The following is a 17598-nucleotide window of genomic DNA, read 5'->3' on the forward strand; positions in this document are numbered from 1 at the left end:
CTGCAGCCACATAACGCTCCCACAGCGCTGTGCAAAAAAGTATCATCGTCATAAGAATTATTTCATATTCAACACATAAAGTGACTTGAAATGACTTGAAATGTCCAAAAGTTTGGTTAGGCAGTGAAAGCATGCTGGACTGGAGTCAGTGAGAATCTAAGATTAGTTAGAAATGTCATCTCTGGATATTTAAGTGTGTTTTTACAGTAAAATCAAAACCTTTGAGTATTTCCTCATCACATGCTCCACAGTAAAAGGTGTGACTGATCATGTGTGATGATGAAATCCCGTGGCTTCTCGGTTATGTTCACACTGGAGTTTAATAGCTGTGAGAAAATGTTGAGCAACGCAATTATTTCCTGTTACTCCACTCATACCAGAGCCACGCTCATCTGATGCAGCTGTGAGCTCAGCTGGGAGCTCGATGCTTCCTGCTGAATTCTGGGTAGAGGAAGCGGATCTGTGGGAGCAGAGCTGTGAGTCCGGAGAGGGCTGCAGGAACTCTACTGCTGCCCTCCAATCAGGCTGCTCAGCCACAGGCCTGGCAGGAAGAAGGACGCTGAAAAAAGACTTGTGAGCTGAGCTGTACAGCTCCAAGGTGGTGTGTGTGGGTATCCTGTTCCTATTGCACTCTTCCAGTTTGGGAGTTCACAGTTCCTGGTGCTCCTATTACCACTGAGACATTTTGTGCTTTATTCCTACACGTTCGCTCCACTTCTTCCTTCAGTGCCCTGTACTTCTCCTTTACCCCATCCTCCTTATTTCTGATGTTACTGTCTGCTGGGATTGCCACATCTATCACAGCTGTGGCTTTCCGTTCCCTGTCAGTCACCACTGTGTGGTGGTTGGCCAACAGGACCTCAGCCTGCTATTCTTTCTCAGCTGCCTTCTGATGTGTCTCCTATCAGGCCTTCTGCAGCCCTGATGCTCGTGCACACTATCCCAGCCACTTGGTTGTGCCTCTCGGCGTCTGCTGTTTCAGCTCTTACAGCCTGCTACTGTGAGCTGGACTCTCTCTGGGTCACTGTTGCACAGCATGCAGCTTGCATCCTGTGGGAGCTTGTGCTGTGGTAGACTCCTGTCTCAGTTTATCTGGTGCATAGGGGCCACGGTCAGAGCCTCAACGATGTCCTTCAGGCCGGCTTATTTTAGCCACTTCCACTGTCTCTCATTATCCATCGATCATCATCTAACATCAGAATTTCACAAAGAATCCCAACTTTTAGAGACTTGGAGTTTTATTACTAAACTGCCTGTTTTATTTCCATCAAACTGCTGCAGGGCTTTTGAGTTCAGTTTCATAAACACAAAGTTCAAACAAGTCATTCAACTTTCATAATGATCAAGATAGCGTTTACAGTTATTCTGGTCTCTGGTGTGTCTTAGCATCAGGAAGAATGAAAACAGTGTTAGTGAGCAGGTTAGGAGGTTAATATCAGTCCTGTATACTTCATTCATACTTCATTCTAGGAGAAGTTCATACAGTTATATGACCACAGACTCATCTCTACAGATTGTTGTGTACTGTTCTTGTAGTTGGTTGTCCAAACCAACTTTGTCCCTCTGACATACTAATATTCTAACCTTGTCATTGAATGCCTGAACATCTCCACCTCAGCCTCCTGTCTTTTTATCAGTGCCACCATCTCTAAACCACACATCACAGCAGGCCTCACTACTGTCTTTTAAAACTTCCCTTTCACTCTTGCTCTTGCCTTGACACTCACTCCACCCTGCCTGCCCACACTCTCTGTTTCAGCTCTCTTGTGGACTTGCAGTTTAAATGATCAGCTCAAATAGCTGCTGCAGCCCTGGATAGATGCACTGTGACCCCTGTGAACAGAACGCTTCCAGTGTTGTGCCAAAAAGTGATTAAAGGTTAGTGGTAATTAATATAGAACCTGTCAGACACATCTCAAACATATCTCGCATAAATGATACGACTTTAAGTATATTAGACATAAAAGCACACAGAAATCTGTTTTTGGTAGTCCATCGCTTTGATCTCACTAATTGTGATGACTCAGTGAGCATGTAGCCCCCTCTGCTGGTCGGACCCGAAGAGTGCATGTCCTTATATGGCAGCTGCCCGATATCCAACCCCGGGCCGCCTCCTCCTGTAGGCTGCGGCGGGTGGACAGCCCCAGGAATAAGGATACGGCCAGTCAGCTGTGTGCGTGTGCGGAGCCCACAAACCCCGACAGGATCGTGCGGCTCCCGGATCCCGACCCGTTGGGCTTCAAACTTTACTCTGGAGGAGCTGGTATGGAGTAAAAGGAGCGGAGGGAGTGCGGGTGAGTCCCGCGGAGCTCGGAGTTAATGAATCGGAGGTGGAGGAGCAGCTCGTGGAGTGTAAACAAAGTTTTCTGGGGTAGCTTGTTAGCTAGTTAGCCGTTAGCGCCACAGCCCAGTTGATGCAGTCATAAACAGGAATGTCAGCTTCAAATTAGAGGGCGGAGACTTAAACTTCTAATCCGCGGTGCTCGGATAGATTAGCAGGAGCTGTGGGAGTTTTTCCGCTTCAGCTGCGGGGTGAGTTCGTCCAACCTCCGGAGAGCTAAACGCGTTTATCGTGTGATGCTCAGTAACTTTGAACCCCCCGACAAGCAAAGCTGTTAGCTGGTTTGCTAACGTCACACTGCTGTGCGTGTTAGCCTCCACCTCTACAAAATACACATTTTATTACTGGTGTCCACAGCTGATACATACTTGTGTATTTAACGTTGTTTCTGGTGTTGACTACATAATAATTATCTGAGGCTTTCACGGACGTCACGTAAATTCGCTTTCCTCGTGCTTAATAGTTGTAAAGCGTATTCAAACTTGTTTATATTGTTAATAGTAATTGTTATAATTGTTTGTTTAGCATTTTATTTTGCGTAAAGATACAGCCTAAAAGAATAGTAAAAGTAAAACAAACAAAAAGAATGAAAGAAGTAGAAAAAAGATTTGATCAAACAAAAATTAATTAAAAAGAAAACTGATGGAGTCCCCCCCACCCAATAAATCAATAAATAAACAAATAAATAAAAGTCCAATTTAAATACAATTAAAATGAAAAGTGAGTAGCAGAAGAACAGATGTTAATCAGGATTCACTGTTGCTGTCACTCAACCAGCTGTCTGCTGAGTTGCTGACTCCCAGCTCTACAGATTAAAGCTGTTTGTTCTTGTTTTGGTGGTTTGGAATACTTTTAGAAGAACACCAAAACGGATAAATCCTAAAATCTTGTTAAACTCCTTTCACGAACAGCCCAGATATACATGTTACAGAATGCAGTCTGTAGCAGTGCATATGACTCAGTTTACACAGCCCATCCTTTTTATGTGACATTTTATAGTCCATCGACCTTTATTCAGCTGTAACTTTGTGTTTAGCACTTTACTTTTACAATTCTTGTCTAAACTTTTTATTCTCTCTGTATGAAGATAAACACACCAAAGTAACAAGCCAGTCTAATTTTCCATACGCTCTAATGCAGCTCGCTGGATGGCTTAGATAAAATGCATTACAGTTGATGTAATGCAAGCACAGGAGAATGCAAATGAAAAAGTATTTTTAGATCTAGATAAACTATTTGAATCATACTGTTGTTCAGCTGGAACAGGGAAGGGTTTGTGGCTTTATGGATCCACTATGATCACTAATGTTTCATCACTAGAGGTCAAATTGTTTATGAGCAGAGTCCATCTGCTGGTTGTTTTGTAGGTGATGTGGCTCTTTTGACTTCATCAGACGGCGACTTCCAGCTTCTACTGAAAGTAGCATTAGGATTAGTACTTCAGAGTCTAAGGCCATGGTTCTCAGAGTGCAGTGAGTCATCAGATGTGTTGAAAATGCAGAATTGGTGAGCGAGGGATCCTGAGGAAGTTCAGCAGGCCAAAGCCTGGCTGCAGGCTGACTCAGCAAATCGGTGCATTATTAATGTGTGACACGGTTTCCATTGAGAGGAGCTGCCAGCTCTGTAACTGGAGCCAGCTCAGCGGGTTTGTTTCACATGTGGATCAGTGTGTCTGCAGTCTCTTCCTGACCTGGATTCTAAAAGTGAGTGAATTTTATTTTTCCCTGTGGTGCTGATTCACAGCCCCAGACACAGAATAGAGTCATTTGCAAAGCAATTCAAGACTGCGTTATAGAAAAATACCACAGAAAATAGTGCTGTCAAATAAATGCACTTTTGGAATTTGACGGCTGGTAACTGTGCAGGGGCGGATCTAGCAAAGTTTAGCCAGGGGGGCCGATAGGGCATGAACAGGGAAAAGGGGGCACAAAGACATACTTTTCTTTCTTATTCTCATTTAAAATGTTGAGCTTTTAATAAATAATTATCTGAATCTGACACCCAAAGTTTTAATATGATGTAAAATATATAGAAGTCCATTACTGTATATAGTAACTGTTAAGTCTAATATACCCTAGTAAGCTATACTACTTTTTCCTTTGGGAAAGTACCATCTGTGCAGTTCTGTAGAAGAAAGATGTTGAATCTATTTAATTATTCTTGAAAAATAATTTATTTCTGTGCATTTTTCCCCCTGCATCAAATTAAAGTTGATTATGTCGATTAAGCATCATGAGGTGGAGGTGGTTCCCTATTTTTTTTTATTTTTTGCTGGGAGTTTGCAACCCTATTAGTTAGGTTGCTTAATATTTCTGCTAAGTACTCTTTAAAATACCAGAATAGGGAGGATGGAGCAGGTTTAACTTTATTAGATTGATCAGTTTTGCTGAACTATGAAATATTTTGTTGTATTTTTTACATACAGGTATAACAGAATAGCTTTAGTGTTGTTGTTTATTTAAACTTGAGTATAAACTTATACAAAATGCAGCAAGATATTAAGAAACAGTTTTATTGATTAAAAAACACTATATTGGATTCATATCGGTATCGGACATAAAAAGGTGGTATCATGCTTCTCTACTGCTTACTGAAATCGGTTTGTTGGCATGTGATTTGAACAGGCTTACCTAATGAAGTGGCAGGTGAGTGTGTTTCTAAGTACAGCTTCGTTATCAATGCTACATATACATTTACATGCATGTAGATAGTTCATGCAAATGTATACAAATTACATGCAATAAAAACCTGTGCAAAACTAGAATGGAAAAACAAATGAAGCTTTAATAAGTAATAGATAAAATGACCTTGTAATCTTCTATTTCTTTAGGCTCCTCCCCCTGTGGTGGCCTGGCAACATCATGGCGTCTCGGCTGTTGGACCGCCTGAAGCGCTCGCTGTTTAAAGATGGTCAGGGGCTGGAACCTGAGCAGGAAGAAGGTGGCGGGCCGGAAGAGGAGGCGTTCAACCAGGATCGCTGGGAGGACGAGCTGGCGGAGGATGAGGAGTGTGTAACCGATCGGCTCGGAGGGATGCTGTGCTTCGACGGCACAGACGGCGGTCTGGAGGATGGAGCCGAGGGTGAAGGGTCAGGACAGGACAGCGACTCTGACTTCCTGGGAGAGTCGATGGAGGACGGTCCCAGCAGCATGGGTGAAGTGCTGTTCTCTCTTTTCACTCGATGGACCTCGAGCAAAAACATTTTAATGTCTGAATCTGATTGAAATCAGTGCAGATCAGCACGGATTCAACATCTGTTGAAATTCCTACGTACAAGAATGACCCGAAAGAGTGTTCTTCAATACAAATTCAAATTCAAATTCAAATTTTTTTATTTGTCACATACACAGTCATACACAGTACGATATGCAGTGAAATGCTTAGACAACTGCTCGTGACCTAAAGAAAAAAAGAAAAGGCCATGAATAAGACAGGAAATAAATATGAAAATTAAAAAGGGTCAATTTAACCAGGAAGGAATAAAATAAAAATATAAAAATTAAGTTAAGAATGAGATAACTGTACAACACAAATTGGAATGAAGGGTAAATTTAACTGGGAAAGAATAAGATAAAATATATAAATTAAAGTTGAAAATAAAATAACTGTACAACAAAATACACAATACACAGTATAGAAATATATAAGAATGTATGAAGAAAATATAAATATATATATACACACAATAACAGCAGCTGTACAAGTATTAACTGGAAATGAGGAATATAATGTCCAGTGTTGTGCAATCCACATTATTTAGTGTCTTGTGCAGTGCAAATATGCTTAAAGTGGTTTAAGTGATGAAGTGAAAACAATGTCCAGAACGTCCAGTGTGTGTGTAAGATCATATGTGTGGGTCAGTCCTGTGTGGTGGTGTGATTGAGAGACCGTATCGCCTGCGGGAAGACGCTCCTCCTCAGTCTCTCTGTGTTGGTCTTCAGGGAGCAGAATCGCTTTCCTGACCTCAACAGAGAGAACAGTCCGTTGTTGGGATGGCTGAGGTCCTTCACGATCTTCCTGGCCTTGGTCCAGCACCGCCTGTTGTAGATTGAGTGCAGGTCAGGGAGCTCGGAGCGGATGGTGCGCTCAGCTGAACGCACAACCCTCTGTAGAGCTCGTCTGTCCTGCATGGTGCTGTTCCCGAACCAGGTTAAGATGTTTCCCGTCAGGATGCTCTCTGTGGTGCAGGAGTAAAAGTTCCTGAGCACCTTGGAGGGCAGTTGGAAGTCTCTCAAGCGTCTGAGGTGGTAGAGACGCCGACAGGCCTTTTTCACCACGGTGTTGATGTGACAGGACCATGACAGGTCCTGCGTGATGTGAACTCCGAGGTATTTGAAGCTGTCCACTCTCTCCACTGGGCACTCGTTGATGACGGGGGTCTGGTAGTTCCTCTCCTGCTTAGTGCTGAAGTCCACTATCAACAACTTTGTCTTACTGACGTTTAGAAGGAGGCGGGGCGATCGTTGGGAGTCCGTCTTGTAATCGGAAGGTTGCCAGTTCGAGCCCCTCTCGGTCGTTGTGTCCTTGGGCGAGACACTTGACCCGGTGCCTACTGGTGGTGGTCAGAGGGCCCGGTGGCGCCAGTGTCCGGCAGCCTCGCCTCTGTCAGTGCGCCCCAGGGCAGCAATGTAGCTGCCATCACCAGTGTGTGAGTGAATGTGTAAAGCGCTGTACAAATACAGGCCATTTACCAATACTGTTGTTTGGTTCAAACACTTAGCAGACATTGATTAATGATCAGCAACAAAGTCAGACTGGGTGGCTGTGACAGAGTTTATTTATCAGCTATCGATACAAAGTAACAAAGTTTACCCAGCGATGGAGCACACAACAACTCACAACCTAACAGCCTGCAGCTAATTACGGGGATGTTGTTCACAGTTGTACTAATGCTTTAGAGATGTTTTTATAGCTAAAACCAATTAACAGAAACTATAATGTAATGTGTTAGCCAGCTCCATGGTTACAGCTCAGCAGTGTTGATCTCCAGCAGTTTAGCTTCAGTCCACTGAACTACACTCGAGGAAACCAGGGCATGTTGTACTCCCTGGTCACCTGACCTGGCTTTCACCTGTCTTTTGTAGACACCAGTCCTGTGGGTATTTCCCCAGTGGGCCACTCCTCCTCTTCCTCCTCCTCCCTGCTGACTCGGCAGCTTCAGGAGAGCTGGAGGAGTTTGCGCGGACTCAGTGGAGGAAGCTCGGTGTCCTCTGTGAGGTGGCAGACGGACAGCTTGTTGTTCGAGGTGACCGACGCCAGCGTGGTGCAGGACGGCTCCTCAAAATATGTGGTGAGTTGGCAAAGAGAAAAAAACTGTAACATTATAACCAAAACAGACATAAAAGCTTCCAAATCCAGGCACTCTAGATTTGACGAAGGCCTTTAATTTATTGGTCTTAGACAAACAAATACACCGACAGGTATCAGCTTGTCCCTTCTTCAGGCTGCTGAAATACGAAGATGCCTACAGAGCAATTTGAGCTTCAGGGCCAGAGAGAGCCCCTGACTCTTGTATCTTCTCTGTGTGCTGGTGCACATCCATAGATTGGATTTGGATGCTCTGATAAGAGTCACGTATACGTAATAGTCTCTGTCCAGAGGTGATGTTTTAAATGTGGGACAGATCTGTGCTCAAACTCTGCTCTGTTTCTCTCCAGCTGTACACGATCCATGTGATCCAGTCTGGCGCGAGCGATAAGATTCCTGCCATCATCACGCGTCGGTACTCTGACTTTCGGCGCCTCCATGCCACTCTTCGCCGTAAACACGGCGAGCACATGGAGCGTTTCTGTTTCCCACGTGAGTAAACCTCATGTACGCTGTCTTACCTTGATGCTGTGGTTGTTACGGTGGTACAGGGAAGTAAGAACTTCATAAAACATGAACGTTTGGTTTGAAACTCCGCAGGAAGAAAACTCAGGAGGAACTTCACAGCAGAGACGATTGCTAAGCGGAGCCGGGCGTTTGAGCAGTACCTGTCTCACCTGTGTTCCCTGCATGCCCTGCGGGGGGCGCTGTGTGTCCGTCAGTTCTTCTACTTAACCGACCTGGAGACTGGACAGCTGCTCATCAGGTAACTCTCATAAACCTCTGTCTCCTCACCTTTATCCGTCAGTGTCGTGTAAGAAAACTTAACAGGAACAAAGTGAAATGATCAAAATGCTCTCAGTGCTGAAATGTTACTGTTTCTATTACGCAGATAGTGAAACAGGCTAAAAAACAAAGAAGGTATTTAATAGATTAATAAAACTTTGAGTTAAACAATTGAGTCATAGCTACAATATTTGTGCAAATTAATTACGCTGTGTGGTCAAATATTAGAGGAAATATGTCCAACATGCACTCTTTGTTGATCAGTGTTGGGTCACTACTCAAAAAAGTAACATATTACACATATTACAAATAACTAGGGATGGGTATCGTTTAGGTTTTATCCGATACCAGTACCAAACCGGTACTTTTGAAACGGTGCCGGTGCTTAAACGGTGCTCAAACCGGTGCTGAAAGAATGGAGAATACAACACTGGTCCAAAAACCTCTCATGTTCAGCTGTTTTTTTGTAAAAAGATAACAATGTTAGCCTTTTCTGCAGCTATAGGGCATATATGGTATCACTCTTGGCTGGAAGCAACTTAAACAATGGAAAAAACACAAACATGATTTCCACTTTTTCTTTGGTCATTTTAGCCTTTTTGTCCAGGGTGAAGGGAGTATCTGCCATCAAACAAGAAGACAGCCGCATGTAGCTATGATGATGTTTGCTAGTTCACCTTACATGCATTAATGTAATAACGTGGTTAGCCTACTCAACGTACATTACACACGAACAACATTAAGCTACTCACGCAGAGAAGAACGGCTGCTGCTGCATCATCATCCTCATCATTTCTGCTACACTGGCAGGGCTAGGGGCCAGGACTCTCCTCTTCGGGTTTTTGGGGGATGTTGCTAACTCCGGGTCGATAACAGGCACCACACCCGCAGTAGATGTGCTCGGTGTGAGGTCTCGCAGCAAGCTATCAAATACGGCGCATTTCTCGGCTTTTAACAAAACGCTATGCGTCGCCAGGTGTTTCATCAGATTTGAGGTGTTACCTCCTTTGACAGTATCACAGTATCAGCTTAAAGCACTTGTTGCAGCTGCTGAGTTTGCATCTTTTGCTGTGAAGTACAGCCAGACTTTGACCGCTTCGCCTTGGGCATTTTTAATCTGTAGCTCTGCTCTAAAAGAACGTACGTACCTGGACCCGCCTACTATCCTCGGAAGCGTAAAATGATTGGCTAGAATTCAAAGTGTATCACAGCTCAGGGGAAAAAAGCACTGAAATGTGCGCTGCTTTTCGGTCTGGTTACTACCGTTTATGTCAGAACAGGTACCCATCCCTACAAATAGCACTTTAATATAAAGTAATGCAGTACGTTACTTGGTTACTAAAGGGAGATGATAATTCATCACATTTATAACATTACTTTCAGTTTACTCTGTAAAACAGCCTGAAACACATTGTGTCATATTTACCATTTAACAGTATAAACCTGAGGCTACAGCCCCCCACACCAACACAAACCCCTAATGTATTTAGTTATGAACAAAAAGCCGACAACACAAAACAAAGATGAAAACCAACACGAAGAGACTTTAAAGCCGTCGTCACGGTAATTCAGGTAGAAACGAAGGCTGCAGCCTGTCCTGGGTCTGCCCCAGGACCTCCTCCCGGCCTGGAACACCTCGCCCAGGAGGTGCCCATCCTTGTCAGATGCCCGAACCACCTCAGCTGGCTCCTTTCGACTTGGAGGAGCAGCGGCTCTACTCTGAGCCCCTCCCGGATGGCCGAACTTCTCACCCTATCTCTAAGGGAGAGGCCAGCCACCCTTCGGAGGAAGCTCATTTCTGCCGCTTGTATACGCGATCTCGTTCTTTCGGTCACTACCCACAGCTCGTGACCATAGGTGAGGGTAAGGACGTAGATCAACCGGTAAATTGAGAGCTTCGCTTTTACACTCAGCTCCCTCTTCACCACGACAGACCGGTACAGCGTCCAAATCACTCCAGCTGCAGCACCAATCCGTCTGTCGATCTCCCATTGGCTCCCTTCTCCCATCACTCGTGAACAAGACCCGAGATACTTAAATTCCTCCACTTGGGGCAGGAACTCGTCCCTGACCCAGAGTGGGCACTCTTTGAGAAACTGCCCTCGCTGGTATTTGGTAATTTGAATGCCAGCAAACAACTTTGTGCTTGATTCTTGGATGGCACTTTGTCGGCTAAAAATGTTTTGCTGATTCTGCAAACTAGCTGCCGACCCCGTTCTTGCATTGACCGGTTGTTAGCATTATTAGCATGCTTGGTGGAAATGTGACAGCTGATGTTGTATTCACATCTAGACATACAGCCTTTGACTGGGCTGAAAAAGTATAAACACTCACACTCGATGTTTCTTTTCTTTTCTTTGGCCCGCTCATTGTTGCAGATGGGCTCTGAGCATTAGACCAAATCACTGCGCCTAATGCGCCATCTGGTGGAACGCCAGGCATTACAGGACAAGGTCAAATGAATGCAGTCATAATTATGATCTGATTTGATTTGGGCAATTCTGTGCTAATCTTCGGCAGGCCAGATTAAAAAGACCAGGATGTGGCCCGCAGGCCGTAGGTAGCCCATCCTGGTTTAAGCAGAACTCTGTTAGTCCAGGACAGAACAGCGCACCTCAACATCTCCTTAGCTTGATGCTTCTTTCTAAATGTACTGTAAGAGTAATATTAGATTTTCTTGTGCATTTCCTGAGTTTCGTTATTTATTGAGCGGTTTCCACTGTGAGTGTTTCACTGTTCAGTTTGTCTTGTTTCGTTGAGGGCGGGACGTTACCAGGATGCCTTGGGTCCTCTGCTCAATGCCAAGAGACTGCAGCAGAAACTGGGATGGGCAAGTTACTATGACAACCAGACTCAGGCCCCTCCTCCAACCTCCTCCCATTGGTTCTTCACCCTGGTGGGACTGTCGAGCTGTTTCCAGCAGGTGGACCAGCTGGAGGAGGCCCGAGATCACTGTGACCACGCCCTGCGTGTTCTCACCCCCACCGAAACTCAGACTAACACAGAGGATAAGCCCCTCCCACCTGACAATAAGCCCTTCCAACCGTCGGAGACGTCGCGTCTGGACGACGACAGGCCACACCCCCTGCTGTTGCCGCTGTTACGAGTGATGGTTCGGCTGTCGTGGCAGATGGGAAAAGACAAGCGACAGTGGGAGGAGCTTCTGCAGCATCTGGAGGAGCGGTGGGTGGGGCTAGACAATCATCCAACCATCAAAGAATTTCTGGTTAAACACAACCTGCAGGATGGCGAGGGTGAGGGCTAAAGAGCGCGCACGCTGCAATCAGTGCGGTACGGGTCGAGTGTTAGAGCCACTGCAGGGGAAACAAAGCCGAGATTTTCAAAATAAAATCTGAATGTTTTCACTAATTTTAGTTTTATTTCTAGTAAAAATGTTATTGAAGGGAAAAAAGTTTCACCTATAAAACCTGCTTTTTAATGTTGTGACGTTTTAAGGTGGGATTGGAGGCTGCCTCAAGTGGCCGTTAGAGGAACTGCAGCTGTTCACACGAGTTTGGTTTGAGTAATAAAACCAAAAACATTGTTCTGAAAAAGAGTGATGTTAATGTAATGAAAGAGTAGGCCTCAGTAAACACAGAAGCTTGATTACAAAATGACGGAGCTGATGAGGCTGAAGGACAGTTGAGGCCGTCACCTGAAACTCGGCCAGTTCAAAATCTCAGTTTTTATTCCCCCTGACAGCGGCTGTAATACTCGGAGTACTAATGGGTCAGTCAAGGGTTCAGTCGTAATTTCAAAGCCTTAAACTAGTTCAGTGGTCTTTGTAGGTCCGATGCTTCACGTGAGTTTTGTTCTTAACTGTGACTCCTCACAGGATTTCTAAAACAACAGCCTGTTATTCTACTTCAAGAGGAACTTCTACAATATTTAACTTGTTTTCTTTTTCAAATAAGTTTATTTTGAAAACTTGATCCAGTCGAAGAAAAAAGTGTCCACATCACATATTCAGAGTTACAATCAATGAAACTGCAGAAATGTTTCATAGAAACGTGAGGAGCACAGATTAAGAACAAAGCTCCAAGAAGGAAGCAGAGGAAGGAGAAAAGGATGCCTCAACAAATCACAGGTCATGTTTCACTCTGACTCTGAGGAGGAAGTCCTTTTAAAAGTCCTCTGACTTCCTACTAAAAGGTTTACTGATGATTAACAGTGTTACATATTGCAGCATTTAAAAGGGAGCAAACGGGGCAGAATGTAGAGACTCCTTGAATCTTGATGCACGACGGGTTAAAGGCGCCTTTAAATGTTTCACAGCAGAAAACTGCTTGTATTTGAGCTCTGATGAAAACAAGAAGAGCGACACACGTGCAGAGACCTGCAAAAACAAATGACAGTCAGACTTTAGTATCCATCTATAAATCGATATCGGTAAGTGGGGCGGGGCTTTCTGCTCATGGTGAGCACTCAGAGCCTCATTCACCCAGCCACACACACACGCAGTGCTTTTATTTAACACTCAGCCATCCCATAATACTCTGCTTATCCACTCACTCTTGTTGTGTTCGGCTGTTGATCCGACTGCCTGTAAATAGCAGTAATGTGGTGCTCTGAGCTGCAGTAAATGACTAGAATAGGTCTTTAGGTCATTTTAAATATATTTATATTCTTAAATGTTTTGTTTGTCATGTTTTATTTCACATGGAGCCTTTCGGGTTCCTCACACTGAGGAATTCAGCGTCAGACGCCATCACACCTGCTAATATAAACGCCTGTTTCTCTTATTCCTGCATATAAATCAGTCACCTTCACCATATTATCAAACTGTGTCCGGTGTGGGTGAAGCTCACAGGGCTGAGCAGGTGGATCATATGGCTTAAGGCTGTTGCAGAGGCCTGGGCTTTAATCCGTCCAGAGGCCTTTCACGGTTCCCCGTCCTTTCTCTGTTGTTGCAACACAATAAAAACAAAAAAAACCCCAAAAATATACTTAAAAAAACCCCTTTTTTGGTTGCAGGGTTAAAAATATAAGCACCACGTTATCTGAAGGTTCTGTTAATTGATGGCTGAACTTGACAGTTGAGCTGGATCCATGATCAGTGTCTCAAGTCAATTAAAAAATATTAAAACAAGATCTGTGGCACACTAACTGTACATTATTCAGACAGTGCTGCAGGTGAGCTTCCTGCTAACTCATTTTAGTGCTTTAAAAGGTTGTTTGAATGATTTTGATAACATGTAAGGGCTTTTTTATTTATTTATTTTTTTAGAAAGAGTGAAATTATTCAGTGCCTTTCTAGATTTTAACGAGGTTGTGATGCACCTGTGCACCAGGAATAAAGGGAATCGTGAGTGCAGGTGAAACAGGAGCTGCAGAAACTCCACAGAGCACCTGTAAAGACCTGAGCTGTGACACAGTCGCGCTCACACTGAGCCTGATCTGTGTGTGTCTGCGTTATTTGTGAGAGAGATTTCATTTCCCAGCTGAGGAGTAAAGCGATTTACTTGCACGTGTTTTCCTCCACCTGCACCGTTTCCACCTGCAGTGGAAAATTTCAGTGGAAAGCTTTGCGTGCGTCACATATTCAGCGGTTAAAGAGGCGTTAAATGAGAAACGCTGTTTATCTGGAGGAACACTTAGCGCCTCTCCTCCCCCCACGCAGCTCTCACAGCTTCGCAGTCATTCGAGGTAAAATCTGCGTGCTTTTTACGTGGATGCGGTTACTGTGGAGACCGGCCCGAGTGGACGGCCACACGAGACAAAAATAGATGCGAGGAGCTGGGTTTACATCAGCAGGAGAAATGTCAGACGGGACTGATGGATGGAGGAAAACAGGTGATTAATAATGAGGGACTAAGCAAAGTTGTCAGCGCTGTGATTTTGGGGCTGAAGGTTGGACACCATGCACACGTAGAGATTTATGCACTTACTGTGTCACCTGTCATGTAGAAAAGCTGCTGATTTGTCAGATGTGAGCGCTGCAGGATCACAGTACATGTTCTGTTATATCCAGCTGTTCTGCTGCACTACAGAAACCCTGCAACGCGTTCAGCTTCACTTTCTCATCTAATCTGGTAAATGTCTGTCTGTGTGCAGCACTTTGTGCTTCTCATTCACACTCACCAGTCAGGACCGTCAACCCTGTGATGAGCAGTGTTGGTCAAGTTACTTGAAAAAAGTAATCAGTAATTAATTACTGATTACTTCCCCAAAAAAGTAATCCCGTTACTTTACTGATTACTTATTTTCAAAAGTAATTAATTACTTAGTTACTTAGTTACTTTTTAAAAACATGATTTACAACCTGAATAGGTGATAAAGCGATAGATCTTTCAGCCCAATTCTACTTTTTCTACATAATCCATCATACAAAATGTAATCAAATGGAAAAGTCTCTTTTTAAAACTTGTTTTGTTAGTTTTAATCTTTTAACTTTATGCATGAAGCAAAATTTTAATTATATGCACCATTATCTGACTGGAAGAAATTAGTTTAACATTTAAACCTATTTTCTGCACATTCCAGCACATAATATAAATATATATATATATATATATATATATATAATTTTTTTTATTTTTTTTTATTTTTTTGTGTTTACACTCACTCTTTCAGATGCAAGTAAAACACAGCAGAAAATAAATAAAGTCAAAGACTAGCGGTCCTTTTGCTCTATTTTCACCTGTAAAGCAGGAGTAGAGTAGGCGGAGGTTTATCCTGGTGCAGGTGTGCTGCAGCGGTCAGTGGAAGGATACCGCAGTTTCTCTGTGAGTTTCCCATTACGTCGTAGCTACTCGGTGCTTGCTTGGAAGTTTAGGGGTTTTTTTTCGCTGTAAAAAGAAGTTTTCTTCCCACGCACAGCGGACACTAATGTTTTTGTCACTTTTTACGGAATCAAACTCAAAGTAAGGTCAGTACTTCCACGCTTTAAACGCTGCACGCTCATACTCTCTCCGCACTCGATATATGATCCATTGTTGATCTGCACACAGCTGTTGTCACGAACATCACACTCGCTTACGTCACTGTCATGAGACATTCTCGCAAGAAAATCACGGTTTTAGTAACGCAGTAACGCAGCGTTCCTACGGGAAAGTAACGGTAATCTAATTACCGTTTTTGCAATAGTAATCCCTTACTTTACTCGTTACTTGAAAAAAGTAATCGGATTACAGTAACGCGTTACAAGTAACGCGTTACTGCCCATCTCTGGTGATGAGTGCACGAGCAGCTCTGGCTCCTGAGCTCCCTCTATACTGAAAGTAGAGTCAGAGGCCACTGCAGAGGGAGCGTGTATACTGGAGACTATGCACAGGCAGTTTCTCACTTCTGGGTTCAGTGACAGTTGTGTTAGCTGTGACCGTTACACAGTAACTGTCAGCCTGCTCTGGTTTCATACAGACCACAGTAATCACAGGGCATCGAGGGGGGTCGGCGCATTCACACCCCGACTGTGAAATACTGTCAGATAGGGCTGCCACAAACGATTATTTTGATAGTCGACTAGTCACCGATTATTTTTGCGATTAGTCGACTAATCAGATCATCATCCATTGGACTTAAAACCTACAGCTTATTGCACCAGCAGCATTTGCTCTTATATAACTATCATTAGCTTACAGCTTTAAGTGTTTAAGGTCTGTGCTAACTAAAAATAAAGACAAGATGATAGTTTATTAAATTTTAATGAAATTTGCAGATTGTTTCGGTGAAGTTTAATAAACTCCTTGCTAAAATATAACAGGACACCGGAGTAAATTCTCCAGCATCTCACACTTCTGATAATCAGCTGTCTGCTTGATGTTTATTCAGCTGTGTAAAAACTATAACTTTAATCTCAGCCAAACCGATTTACTCAGGAACAAATAAAATACTAAAAAAAAGTCAAACAATAACATTTTTAAGTTATCTAAGTGACTTATATATCATGTTTAACCTGAGTAGCGAAAGACGGCGGTGGGTTTGAAAACGATTTGCCGGGAGTCCGGAGCTCTCACGGCTCTAGTTAGCCTAGCCCCCGGCTAGCTATCGAGCTAGTGGCTAACAGACGTCTCCGAAAACGTCGGAGCGCTTTTGAAAATATGTGGTGTCTTGATAAACTGAGCAGATATTTGAGGTTTACACAGCTACATTCTCGCCTGAAAATATGTTAAACGTTTATTTTGTGACCCAGAAAGAATAATAAGAGTAATATTAAAACTAACTAGCTGCCGCCATTGTTGGAAACTGAGCTGGGACACAGCTTCTTCTTCTTCGGGGTTTAACAGCAGCTGGCATCCTTGTACATGCAGTGCTGCCATCTTCTGTTTCAGTCCGTTATTACACTCTTAAATCCTACTACTTATTCCTGCATCTTTTGGGATCTTACAAAGCTTCAAACGACGCGTCGACTATTAAATCAGTCGTCGACGATTTTGATAGTCGACTAATCGTGACTAGTCGACTAATCGTGGCAGCCCTAATGTCAGACGATGCTAGTGCTACAGAAGCATGTGCAGGGTGTCCTTCGGTCTCAGCGTGTCTTTGAACGTAGGGCCGCTCCTGCAACTAATGATGAGCTGAGTAAACCTGAACCTAAGTGACTCATCAAAAAGCAAGAAAACACTTGGAACAGTTAAATCTGGTTTGATGTCCACACAGCTGAGCCGAGTGTTTTAGTGCATCGCTCTCTGATATTTCAGTTTGAGGAAATGAGCGGCAGTGTGTCAGAATAAAGTCCTGCAGGATGCTCGTGGGGCTGTTGTCTGCCTCACATGGGTGCAGTTTCCCAGCACAGGAGAAGAGTGGGTTGAACCAACTAATAATTCTAGTGCCGGACGTCCTTATTTTGAAGAGCTGTTCAGGGACGGCAGAGGAGTAAGTGATTTTAAGCCACTTCTTACTTTCAGTTTAAGCAAAAATGACTTTCTGAGAGGTTCAGCTGAGATTGTGGTTTGGGTTCAAATATGCTTCTTTGCTGCATTGAGGCTGCGCAGTGCTTTAGATGAACACTGTGTGCAGCTGCAGGTTCTGCAGGATCTGACAGCTTCAGGGCATTACACAAAGCACCAGCTGATCTCACAGCTGATTGGTTTAGACCAAAATGTGGAAGTTTCCCCTCTCAGCCTCTGCAGCTCTCCATGGCTGCCAGCTGTCTGTTAATAACAGATGACATTATCATTATTTTTATTTTTACATTACAAAGCCAGTCTGTGCAACAAATATGA

General features: G+C 43.7%; 1 protein-coding gene across 1 annotated transcript; it reads left to right on the forward strand.

Moving 5' to 3' along the window:
* The first annotated feature begins 2074 nt into the window (after nt 1-2074).
* On the forward strand, nt 2075-14537 carry snx21 (sorting nexin family member 21). Its single transcript, XM_087834187.1, has 6 exons — nt 2075-2294; nt 5172-5494; nt 7426-7631; nt 7999-8140; nt 8249-8414; nt 11195-14537. Exons 2-6 carry the CDS (start codon nt 5203-5205, stop codon nt 11697-11699), a joined length of 1311 nt encoding a protein of 436 aa, XP_087690313.1. The 5' UTR covers nt 2075-2294; nt 5172-5202; the 3' UTR covers nt 11700-14537.
* Nucleotides 14538-17598: the final 3061 nt, after the last annotated feature.

Source organism: Neolamprologus brichardi, chromosome 20, assembly GCF_056152115.1.
Source record: "Neolamprologus brichardi isolate AB-2024 chromosome 20, ASM5615211v1, whole genome shotgun sequence".
NCBI classification, from domain to species: domain Eukaryota; kingdom Metazoa; phylum Chordata; class Actinopteri; order Cichliformes; family Cichlidae; genus Neolamprologus; species Neolamprologus brichardi.